At 37.3% G+C, this 12,259-nt stretch overlaps 1 protein-coding gene across 2 annotated transcripts; it reads left to right on the top strand.

Annotated features, from left to right (window-relative positions):
• The first annotated feature begins 1,924 nt into the window (after positions 1-1,924).
• Positions 1,925-11,489, top strand: LOC113726495 (pathogenesis-related homeodomain protein). 2 transcript variants are annotated; one of them, XM_027250243.2, is made up of 10 exons: positions 1,925-2,414; positions 5,001-5,032; positions 5,258-6,154; positions 6,743-6,908; positions 6,991-7,114; positions 7,225-7,337; positions 7,417-7,977; positions 9,244-9,570; positions 10,182-10,271; positions 10,355-11,489. In XM_027250243.2, the coding sequence occupies exons 2-10, from the start codon at positions 5,022-5,024 to the stop codon at positions 10,772-10,774; spliced, it is 2,709 nt and encodes a 902-aa protein (XP_027106044.2). In that variant the 5' UTR covers positions 1,925-2,414; positions 5,001-5,021; the 3' UTR covers positions 10,775-11,489. The 2 variants fall into 2 exon arrangements, with proteins under 2 accessions (XP_027106044.2, XP_027106045.2); XM_027250244.2 differs by lacking the exon at positions 5,001-5,032 and having other exon boundaries at positions 1,926-2,414.
• Positions 11,490-12,259: the final 770 nt, after the last annotated feature.

The following is a 12,259-nucleotide window of genomic DNA, read 5'->3' as shown; positions in this document are numbered from 1 at the left end:
GACAACTTCTATATAGTAAAGTTTTAAAAAAATATTAAAAAATTCACTTGGCAAACGTAGTCATAATTAGTATAACAGAGTAATTGCTGTGCATTTCTTCGAGTGGATGATGGAAAATCAAAGTCAAAGCTTTTATCGCGTGGAGGATTTAATTAAAGATGAAATTCCGACATACTGAATGGGAGACTTCTGTAACTCATGAAAGAGACGCAAAGAGAAAAAAGAAATTGTGAATTTAATAATTGGGTGGATGCTTCAAAGTCTTATTCCACGACCTTTTCAAGTTGCCGGCTTTAAAAGGAAAAAGAGAAAAGGAAAACGCCTGCTAGTTGACCCCCTTGGTCATTGCCTTGCTGTACTTTTTGCTTGTTGAATCGAGGCATCTTCTTAGTCTATGGTTGGTGAAAGGAGAAAATAAGGGTAAGTTGGTTGTGCTCACCGCCCGGCCGCCTCTAAGAGTGCAATTTCTCTCTCTCTCTCTCCCTCGAGCATTTTCAAGGTCTCTGGTAATTGGTAATGGTAGTTGTTTTGGTTTTGCGGAGTGGAAGACTTCCGGTTCTACTTTCTTTTGAGTGTGGGATTGAAGTTGCTCTTATTCTTGGGGTGGTTGCGGCACATAGCTATTGGGCTTGAGAGAACTGCCTAATCAATTGATGAATCATTTTTTGAAGTGGTGGATCGATTTACGGTGGGCACGGGCCCCCGTTGGCCACCAAATAATCCTAGAATTCCTTTGGAAAAATTGGTAATTTCTATAAGAAATGTGGTCCAACTTGTTTAAAAAATCGGTTTGTTTGGATTGGGCTTTATTTTCCTTATTTTATTTGCTTACATCATCGTTCAATTTCCAATACACCTTTTTACTTTCCCAATTACCTTTTTATCTCACATATATCACATCACAAAAAGTGCTACAGTAAAAATATCTCTAATAATTCACAATCCAAACAGACCCAATTAATGTTACATGTTGCCCTATCCTTATCAAACAATAGAATATAAATAAAGTAAATGGTTTTAATTTTCTTTATCACTTATCCAAACTAATATAGAGTGAACGATAACTTTTGAGGGGAAAAAAATAAGACGGTTAAATAGTTATCCTCGTGAATATATATTGTTTAATGATGTAATCTTCTCACTAGTATCTTCATGGCCCTTTCATTAATTATATTGCATATTTAGTTAGTGGACATTAATTATATATCTATTATGTTATCATTTCCACACACACATACTACTTACCTGGAATTTAGGGTAAATTCTCTATTATTATTAGAAATAATTAAATACATCAGTATTTGGAAATTTTCAAAGTTCTCACATATATGCTTAATAACTTTGCTTTTACTATTTTTTTGGCTCCCATCCTTATAAAAGCTGACCTTGTGACTAAAATTACTGCTAAATTTTGAACTTTTAAATTGTATAATTGAAATTATATGATTATATTAATTTTTATATCGTGTGAAACATACAAAATAATGTTTGAAAATTTCCTTGGAGCATAAAAGACCTTACAGTAATAAGTTAGAAAGGGCCCTATACAACGTGTTAGTAGCATGGACAGTGAATATACCTTAATCATTGGCACATACAGATCGAGATTTCCCACTTGGCAGGCCCAAACATTCTAAAAGTGTAAAACGAATAAACAAAAAAATTTGATGCCCATAATTGTTAAGCCCACTTGTACGACGTGTTTGCTGGATTTAGAGTGGGGTTAAGAGCCCAACAAGGTACGAAGCAATGAAGGTGGGATGTTAATTCCACATGAGAGCCCATAACTCAATTGCAGGCCCGTTGTTGAATAGTGTTTTGCAGGTTCTACGAGACCCAAATATAGAGTGCAAGAACATGCGAGGCCCAAAAGGAACTTGCTTCTGGAAGTATCAGAAAACAATGACATCAGGACAGGGCTGTGGAGCGAGGACCTCTCCCATCCAAAGATTCAGCAAAACCGGCTTTGCCAATACAAACCCGGAATCTCGCAAAATAGCGGCGAAATCAAGGAATTTCACACTCTCTTTGAGCTGTATTGCTGAACATGCTGGTGCTTTGCTAAATTCACTTGGCCCTGCCACCACTAGACTCTCTCTCTCTCTCTCTCTCTCTCCGGGGGGAACGTAGATGCCCACCTGGCGCAGAGGGCGATAATAAGCTGACCGCTCTTCTTTTCATCTTTTTTAACTACTACTGCAATATATCGGCGGTGACGAGAGAATGCCTCCGAAACCGCCAATCCCCAACAGCTTTTCTTTTTCTTGCTGCTGTCCATCACGTTAACTACTAAATCATCTTCTCTCTCCGACGCTTCCTCAAGAAAACCCTAGACTTCTCCTACACTTGATCTGACTCCACTGATTCTCTCGCTTCTTCCTCCTCCTTTTCTCTTTCGCCGTCTTTTGCTTCAGGTATACCTCATTCTCCCTCCCCTCGCAGAATGTATTGTAAGTACAGTTCTCAGAATGTGTAGATTGGAAATTTCAGCTCATATCCTGATAAATTTGCTGTTTTAGAACCTGAAAAAAAAACGAAGAAAAGAGTTTACGATATCTGTTTTTTCCTTTCTTCGTCGCCGACTTTGTTTGTTTGTTTTTTTTTTTTATTTATAGTTTTGGAGTTAGAAGAAATTACTAGTTGAATACTTTACGTTGTTGCCCGGGTTTAGAGTTTTAGAATAATTTTTTATAGCAATGCTGCGCATGGATGTATCAGATATGCTAAAATTCGTTGTTATTCAAGTTCTTTGGTTTTCAATTCTAGAATCTTTCTGTCATTTGTTGGGTTGGCAAGTCTTTTTCTTTTCCCTTTTGGGACGGAAGTATAGTTGAAATTTGAGAACTTCTCAAGGACTTGGACGCTGTTGTAATTGGTTTGATGATGAAATGAGAAGGGACTGCAATATATAGGGTAAGAAAAGGATGTTCAGATCAAATTTTCAGGCCCTGACTGACATTATATGGTAAAGAAGCTTGTTTCCGGTTGCCCAGGCTCCAGGAATAAAACTCTAGTTTGCAGCCAAAGTAAAAAAGAAAAAAACTTGGTACCAGCATGAAAGTAATTCAACACATCGACGTCATAGAAATGGAGGTAATAGTCAATTGTGTCTGCTTCAGCAAAATAATACTACTAGTTAAAATGTGGATGGTAGATGATCTTTACTTTTGAGATCTGTTTGTCTTTCAAAATTGGTAATGTTCTGCGACTGTTTTTGTTATATCTTGGGCCGAAAAGATCAACTCCAAAACAAGAGGATAACGCGTCAATTTGGATGTCACTGGCATTTCAAGCTAATAAGCCTCTTGAGAGGTTTGCCTTGAACTTGTGTAACAACTGCAGTGCAGTTCTATAAGTCACTCCCAAGCTGCTTGGAAAGGAGACTGTAAATCATCTCGGAGTTTCAGTTTCTATTCTGTCAGAGTTCTCTTGGTTTATAATTTCCTAACCATTTGAAACACTTTATATTGAATATTGGATGCTCACTTGATATTGTAAATCAACCTCAGTATTGGTCTGCATGTAAGATATACCATGATATCTTCTAAGACGTTTAATTCTGAGTATTTGAGCTTTCAAAACTCAGAGCAGTAGATAACACTTTTGTTTGGGCAAATTGTATCCAGTGTGCTTTGTCTGGTATAGGTCCTAAGGTCATGCCTCTACACTGGTAAAGAGAGATGGTTGTTTCAATAAAATTGAAAGAAGAACCTGTATTTACGCAATTCAGTCTGAAAATGCAAATGCGATGAAAAATCTGCTTGAAATGTTTGGAGCGGATCTACCTATGTATACTGGAAATATCATCTCACTTCTTTGCTAAGGTAACCTGGCAAGGAGCGAAAAGGCCCATCGCACTACAGCGCTTTCTTAGTAAACGGTGGGAAAGCTTCTATCTAATCCAGTTAATAGCGAGCTAATGACATAGATTAGACGTAGATTACTTGACTCTTTCCCATTGATAGTGTCATGTTTCCATTTTTGCTCTCTCCCAAAATTGGTATCATTACCCTAAATGGAAAAGAAAATGCTCTTTCCAAGATATACCCTTCTACAGTAATTGAAATCTTCTTGATGTGATCCCACAGTCTAATCTTACTTCATGGTGGAATGATACTAGGATTGGTGTTAGTAACACCTCCAAGAGAGTGTGCTTCATGCATTACGCATCATCACATAGCCCTAATTGCTGTGCACAATAGTCATTTCATGGGCATTCAGGCGGGGATAAAGTTTTCAATTAGGGCACTATCACCGAAAATCTTAATTTCTTCCATGGGAAGTTGGAATCATTTTGGGATAGAGGGATTGGTAACATAAGGCTATGGGCTTTGAATGATAGATATCTTTTTCTTTACCTTGTACATGGATGATTATCCGTCCATGCACTCTGATCTCCTTGAAGTTCTTACCAATTCGTGTCCATCTAGGACTGCTGTAGTTCCCTTCCTAAAGCTTTTGTAATCTAGTGTGCAAACCTGAGAATCTAAGATCCTTTGAATCTTGATTTCTGTTGATAACAAAGAAAACAAAATACTGTTTGTTGTTGTGAAACAAAATGGACTGTTATTCCAACTTAGAGAGTGCATTTGATAAAACTAAAATCTGAAATCTGAATTTGTTAAGTTGTTGAATTCTAAATACTGAAATCCTAATATATGAGTGCATTCTGCATTAAGTGATAAGTGAATAGCTTATCACTTTTTTTTGGAGTAAGTTTTGCCTACACAATTCATATCCACTTAATTAATTAAGATGTTCTATCGTTGGTTATCAAACACGTTTACATGTTAAGATATGAATCCATTAAGTTTAAGTACTGACTTGATCAAACAGGGCCTTAGCCATGTGGATTCTGGAGTCATACATTGTCTTGAATTATTTGCCTTTTCAGTCATTTTCCTTTCTGACAAACTGCACAGATAATGACTGAATGAATAATAATCGTCAGTTATTGGGTCAAATTTAACTACTGAATTTTCCTGTCATGTTACTTTTAGGTGTATGGAGCTCATTGCTGTATGACAAACAGGTTTTGTTTGGATAATTTATTATTTGAACAAATTTATTTGCTTGCATCATAGACACATCTTTCAACCACCTTTTTATCTAATGTACATGATGTTAAAAAAGTGCTACAGTATTTTTGGCAAAAAATTATCCGAAATAATCTCTTATCCAAACATATCTATCGTCTTTGTGCACTTATTATTGGAATCCTTGAGAAGCAAAGAGTGATTACTTACCTACATCTCAGGACAATATTTGCAACTTTTTATTCCTCTATTTCAACCTATGAGATCATGAATATGGATGTAGTACGAGAAAGCAGCTTGTCTGAGAGCCACTTAAGCCCGGAGCAACGTGCATTGGAACTTGGTAATGGATTTGTTTCTGGAAATCGATGCACTGAGTCGGTGGTTCAAAAATGTGAGATGGTCAAAGATGCACATATAGGTCCAGAAGAAACAGGCATCAGAAAATCAAATGCTAATAGTGTGGAAATTTTGAAAACAGTAGATGGTTTAACCAACAATTCAGATTTCGAGTCCTTCAGATTGCATAACATTCAGTATTTGCCTGAAAGTGCCAATGCTGAGCCATTGGAGCAGAAGCAAGTTGTAGGGGATGACAATGTTGATAACAGACTGACAGAAACAGAGATAGCAGCACCTGACCTTACTGGTCTCGAGGAATACATACAGATTTCAGTATCCCCATGTGAAAATGTGGCAGTGGTTCCTGCTTTTGCCAGTCTTGGATCAGAACCTCAGGATGCATCCATGCATGTTGATCCTCAGCAAACAGAATCAACACAAAAAGGTGCAGTAAATGCTGGTGGAGAGTCAGGTCTTGATAAAAGAACTCCTTTCGAATCCAGGAAGAGGAAATCTACTTCGACCATTCCGGTTACTGCTAGAGTTCTTCGCTCAAGGTCACAAGAGAAATCTAAAGAGTCTGAGAAAAAAGATGTGGTGGAAGATGCTGCTACTGAAGCATACAGACGAAAAAGGAGAAAGAAGAAGCAGAGAAGAAACATCCCTGTAAACGAATTTTCAAGAATAAGGGCCCATCTAAGATATTTACTCCACCGAATAAAATATGAGCAGAACTTAATTGATGCTTACTCCGGTGAAGGCTGGAAAGGACAAAGGTTTGTATGCACAGATGAAGTGATGTATGCATTGTATCATTCTTCAATATTTTGTGCTTTGTAGTTTGGGTGTACAAGATGCTGTTGTTGAATTATTTCAACAAAATATATCATGGTATTCAATTGTTCCCAGCTAACATAGATGTTCTTAGTCTTACGGATTATGGCTGTTTAAAGGAATTATGTGGTTAATGATTTCTATGCACTGAACCTATTTTTAATGTTGCAAAACAATGGCTTTAGATGTTTTGGATACTTGAAATATCTCTTTGGTCATTCTGATTTGTGGAATAAGCAGGACAAGTATAGTATCACTGCTTTTAAGTTGCTGCATGGTGCTGCTGTTGGATTTTATTGTTGTGTTGCTTTCCAGTATACGTGAAGACCTGTCTTCTTGTATAGTTTATGGTTCTAGTGTGCTTAACAATTGCATTCTTGTATAGTTTGTGGTTGGTCGAGCTAGACTTCCTTATTTTTTCTATGAAGTTTTGAACAATGTCTTAATAGAAAATTGCATAACTGGTAATTGTTGATCTGATAATTGGCATGTTTTAACATCAAATTTCATGACATTGGTATGTTTTGCAGCCTAGAAAAGATAAAGCCTGAGAAGGAGCTTCAACGGGCAAAATCTCAGATTTTCCGCTACAAGTTGAAAATAAGGGATTTATTTCGACAGATTGACTTGTTACTTGCAGAGGGAAAGCTTCCAGAAACTTTATTTGATTCTGATGGACAAATTGACAGTGAAGATGTAGGAGATGTTTATTGACTATGAGCTGTTGGTCTTTATACTTGATAAGGAAATAGTAAGATTGCTTCTCTTTTTGATGCAGATATTTTGTGCGAAGTGTGGCTCAAAGGATTTGACACTGGATAATGATATTATTCTTTGTGATGGAGCTTGTGAACGCGGATTCCACCAATTTTGTTTGGAACCACCTCTGTTGAAAGAAGATAGTAATTTCCAAACCACTTAATCCATGGTACTTGTCATACTTATTCATCTAATTAGTGTAGTATCTCATGTAGCTTTTCTTTCTTTTTCCTCCGTTTATGGTGGTAAACAGTTCCCCCTGATGAAGAAGGTTGGCTTTGTCCTGGATGTGATTGCAAAGTTGACTGCATTGAATTGCTTAGTGATTTTCAGGGATCAAATCTTTCTGTCCTTGATAAATGGGAGGTATGCTTATTTTCTTTGGAGATACTGTTTGGATCTTTGTCATTAGTTGCTCATGAATGGCTCTTTGACTCATATGCAGAAGGTGTTTCCTGAGGAGGCTGCAGCAGCAGCATCTGGAATGAAGATGGATGATTATTCTGGACTTCCATCAGATGATTCAGATGATGATGACTATGACCCTGATAAACCGGAAGTAGATAATATGGTTTTGGGAGAGGAATCAAGTTCTGATGAATCTGATTACTTTTCTGCCTCGGAGGAACCAGTGAGTGCTGTTAAAGCTGAACAGATTTTGGGGCTTCCTTCTGATGATTCAGAAGATGATGATTTTGACCCCAGTGCCGCAGACCATGGTGAGCTTGCTAAGCAGGAAAGTTCAAGTTCTGATTTTTCATCAGACTCGGAGGATTTTGGTGCCATGTTTCATGAGAAAGAACCGCTAGGTGAAGAAGCAGGCCATGTATCTTCTGTATCAACTCAGAGCAACCTAGCTGTGGGTTCTATCGGTCAAATCTTTAAAGTAGGTAGAGATAAGAGACATTCTTTGAGTGATGAACTATCCTTCCTTTTGGAGTCTAATGATGCACCTGTATCTGGGAAAAGACACGTAGAAAGATTGGACTACAAGAAGCTGCATGAAGTAAGCTGTTATATTTCTTTTTCAGAGTCTCGCTATATATGTCTGTACACGTGCATCAATTGGTTGCCGTCATTGAGATGTCCACCATACCTTAAGTCATTCATGAAGCAAAGCACAATTGACATCTAAATTGTAATGCTTTTCCTCCCCCCTCCCGTACCCAACCCCTCATTTGTTTAACAGTTTGATGGTGGAAATATATCATAGCCTAGTATTCTATATAATGCTTTAACTCTTAACAATGTTTTTGTGTAGTAAAATGGCCATGATGCAATGTAGATATGTATATACTAGGCCTTTGTTTGCCGTGATGCTTCTATTATGCAATCATCAACATTTGTTGTATTTCTGATATTTATTCATCCACCTTTTCTACTATTGGTTATTTTGCTTGTGCTTGTAAAATTTGAAAGCTTGAGGGGGGTAAATTGCAATTAACCTACGCCATCTTTGCATGACCATTACCTGATATTTTCATTTTTAAAATTTAGCAAATGCTTCTGAGAGCAGCTTGATTGAGGCCATTCAGTCCAGACGTATGACCTTCTTGGCTCAAGTTTATCGTCAAGTTCATTTTTTTCTGTGTCCTTTTGATGCCTCCTTGTATTTGGTCTACTGTGCTACAATTTCCTTTTTTGCTTTGATTGTGTTTAAACAAAATCGGAAGCATAAAGAGACTGTTGCTGATGCGAAAAGAATGGCTACCGGGAAAAAAAAAAAGGACCAGACCAAGTGAGTTATTGGCGTAATTCATAGTTAACTTAGCAGCGGAAATGAAGCAGGGGTGTTAGTTCATGGGCAGTCACTGATTTTGAATTGTTGGAGCCCTCATAAATTCTAAATTTAATTGTTTTTGTGGCTTATATTCCTTAGCAGCCTTATTTAACTCATATTTCCTTGATCTGTGTCTTCTATCCGTAATATGAATTTTCACATGTTATATGATTTTGTAACATAAATAAGTTAATCCATACGGAATCTGGAAATGCATGGAAAAGCTGATTTTTTCTTTCTTTCTATCTTTTGATGATTACTTTGACCAGACATTAAACCTGTTAATTTTTTCCCAATTGCTCTGACAAAATATGAGAACTACCTAACTTGAAACTGAGTTGTGACTTAATTTACTCTCGTCACATTGCATTTTTGTTCGTCACTATTTCTTCAAGTCTTTAAATCCTTGCCTCTGATCTCTAGTTTTTTCTTGATGTTTTTATCCTGTTCTCTGTGGTTGACTTATTTGCCTTACATGCCTGACCTTCAAAGGAAACATATGGTGATACTTCTTCTGACTCAAGTGATGAAGATTACGGGGAAACTGTTGGCCCAAGGAGAAGGAAGAAAAGCACTGGGAAAGCTATTCTAGTGCCAAGCAATGAACCTGAAACAATACATAAGGGGGCAGATATTAAAGATGAAAATTGCTACCAAAAAGACTTTGAAATGACACCTGTGGAGAAGATCAATAAAAAGTTTGAAATTGAGGGTTCAAACAATATGTCTGTTGACTCACCAAGAATTTCTACTGAAGGTGGTTCAAGTGGCAAGAGGACAGGCAGACCTTACCAAAGACTTGGGGATGGTATAGTTCAGGTACTAATGCTGCTTTGTTCCTGTTGAATCATCAGCTAATTGAAAGTATAAGCAATTAGAGCCTTAACCATTCTATGTAATTATGAAATGTAATTTGCCTGCTTGTGGAAATAGGTCCACTGATGAAGGTTTTTTGATGCCTAATCTGTTCAACTACAAGGACAATTTGTATTATGCTTCTTTCTCTAACTTTTTTAGTGGACACTTTAAATGGAAACCATTATTCATATCGGCAATCAGACATGGACTAGGGTTGCAACCTTGTAGATATTTGCCTAGTTTCTTAAAGTATAGAACTATGTATGTTGAATAGTCAGTTTTTTGTAAAGAATTCTGGGAATTTGTTGTGCGCTGAAAAGCAAATTTGTAGCCATGATCTGGGAGACTATAGTTGATTATGTGAACTGTCTGCAAACTTTGTAGTGTAAGCTTAAGAAAAAAGCATAGGAGGATCAAATAATCTACTGAAAAAGCTGAGCCAAATATTTAACAGTTAAATTGGCAAAAGGTAGCTAAAGAAGATGACACCTGTCCTCATAAAAAAAAGGAAAAACTGACATCCTTTCCTTCAACTCATTTTTCTAACAAAGTTGGTCACCATGTTCCTGCAGAGACTTCTTGAATCTTTTAGGGAGAATCAGTACCCAAAGCACGGTGTGAAAGAAAGCTTAGCCAAAGAATTGGGCCTCAGGATCCAGCAGGTTTGTTCATTTTCTTTCTTGCGTTATGGACTGTTTATAAACTTTTCTCTGGGTCTGAGTTCTTTCTACCTTTTGTCATGCAGGTTAGTAAATGGTTTGAAAATGCTCGTTGGAGTTGTCGTCATTCATCTCGCATGGACTCAAAAACGACAGGAACCACTTCGATAAATGGCACCTCTTTACCTGAAATAAATGAAAAGGTACCTAAGCATGGTGAACAATCTAACTTGGAAAGTGCTACTTGCAATGAGGAGGGAAAGATGGCTCTTCCCCAAACCAATCCTTGTGTTGAAGGGCAGCACATTGCAGGTACAGGAGAGGGGAATTCAGCAATTGACTTCAGCCCAGATTCCATTAATGGAAGGTGTACCCAGGTAGACGATCAAAAGCCTGATCAGTTATCCAGTGCTGAGGAGACATCCAAGCAGGTCTCAAATGTTAATGCATCAAAATCTCAGTCTGTTCGTAGAAGTGGCAGGTTACAGGCAAGAAGTGGTAACTAAGTTGTGCAAGTTACTTGGATTTGATTCTCATGGAGGAACTGGTATCGGCACTGAAAAGCAGCATCATTTGGGAACTATGGAATATGGCAGAAAGAGCATTCCATTGATTAGCAATCGGCTTTGCTGTTATTGTAGAGCCAACTGCCAATCTTCCAGCTATGCATGAGTGAGTTGGAACTTCAGCTCATAATTGGAGCTTTGTAACGGTTGTTCTGTTGAGTTTAAGAGATTGCTGAGGTGGTTGTGGGTTTTTGCCCACTCGAGTATTGTGTTTATATGTACTGTTTGAGCATCAGCCATTGGATCAGTGACTTAGGTGGCTGGGGACACATTGGCTCGGCAAGGGTTACTGAAGTTGATTAAACCTGTCAACCATTCCGCCGGGTTCTGCAACACTAACCGTGAGTTTGGATGAGGCGGAAGGTTCTTTGTTGTTTCCACTTTGCAGTCATTGCAGGGACTTTAACCAAGTTGCAGTGCCTCAGAGCAACCCACGGACAGAGGCTCAAACGTGATGGTCATCGTTGCTGAAGTTTTGTTTAGAATGTATGTTCTTTTTCGTAGGTCCCACAAAAAGGAAAAAAAAAGAATATTTATCAATCATATACCTTATCCAAAATTCATATGTAATGATCATTAAATATTAAATTTGGGTTTATGGCATCAAAAGGTTATGCTTTCATATAGATTAAAAGATGCGTCGGATTGACATGTATGCTGGAAGCAGATGTCTGTGTGTTTGGCAACTGATGGTAAGATTAGACACTACTATTATTACAAGTTGAATATACAATGAAAGTGGGAAGAGCCAATCCATATATTATCAATCCAATGGCTTCTGTAAATTCCAGCTTTGAAGAGATAATTTAGTAAAGCATGTGCTAAATTAGCTCTTCGGCGAAAAGAGTGCACGAATTTGGAGTGCCAGACGACAAAAATAAAATGCGGCAGTTCTCCCGAGTTAAAGTTAGATGTTAGTATTCCTTTACGGGTCACAATGTGGCAAGGGTTTAATTCCACGAAGCTCAAGCTCCCACAACTAGCCAAAACTGAAGTCCATAACCACATAACCTTCCAAATCTAAAACTGTATCTGTGCTAAACTTGATTCTGTTTAACGTCAAAGTCAGACCCCCGTTTGGATTGCTATTTTCTGAAATTTCATAATAAAATGTATTGTAATGATGTGCGTTTGATAAAACTAAAGTTTAAAACTGAAATTTGAACATATTAAATTATTAAATTGTCAAGTATTAAATTTAATATATTTGAGTGTATATTACATTCAGTGATTTATGAATAGCTTACCACATTTTTTGGAACAAATTTTACCTAGAAAATTTTGCGCTCTACTTAATTAATTCAGATGTTTAATTTTTTATTATCAAACGGTTCTAAACATATCAAGATCTGAATTTGTTAAGTTTAAATGTTGAATCGAGTTATTAAACAAAGTCTAAGGTTGTGTTTGGATTGCATTTTCCAT

Source organism: Coffea arabica, chromosome 2e (genome assembly GCF_036785885.1).
Source record: "Coffea arabica cultivar ET-39 chromosome 2e, Coffea Arabica ET-39 HiFi, whole genome shotgun sequence".
NCBI classification, from domain to species: domain Eukaryota; kingdom Viridiplantae; phylum Streptophyta; class Magnoliopsida; order Gentianales; family Rubiaceae; genus Coffea; species Coffea arabica.
This window is presented reverse-complemented; position numbering and strand designations above follow the sequence as displayed.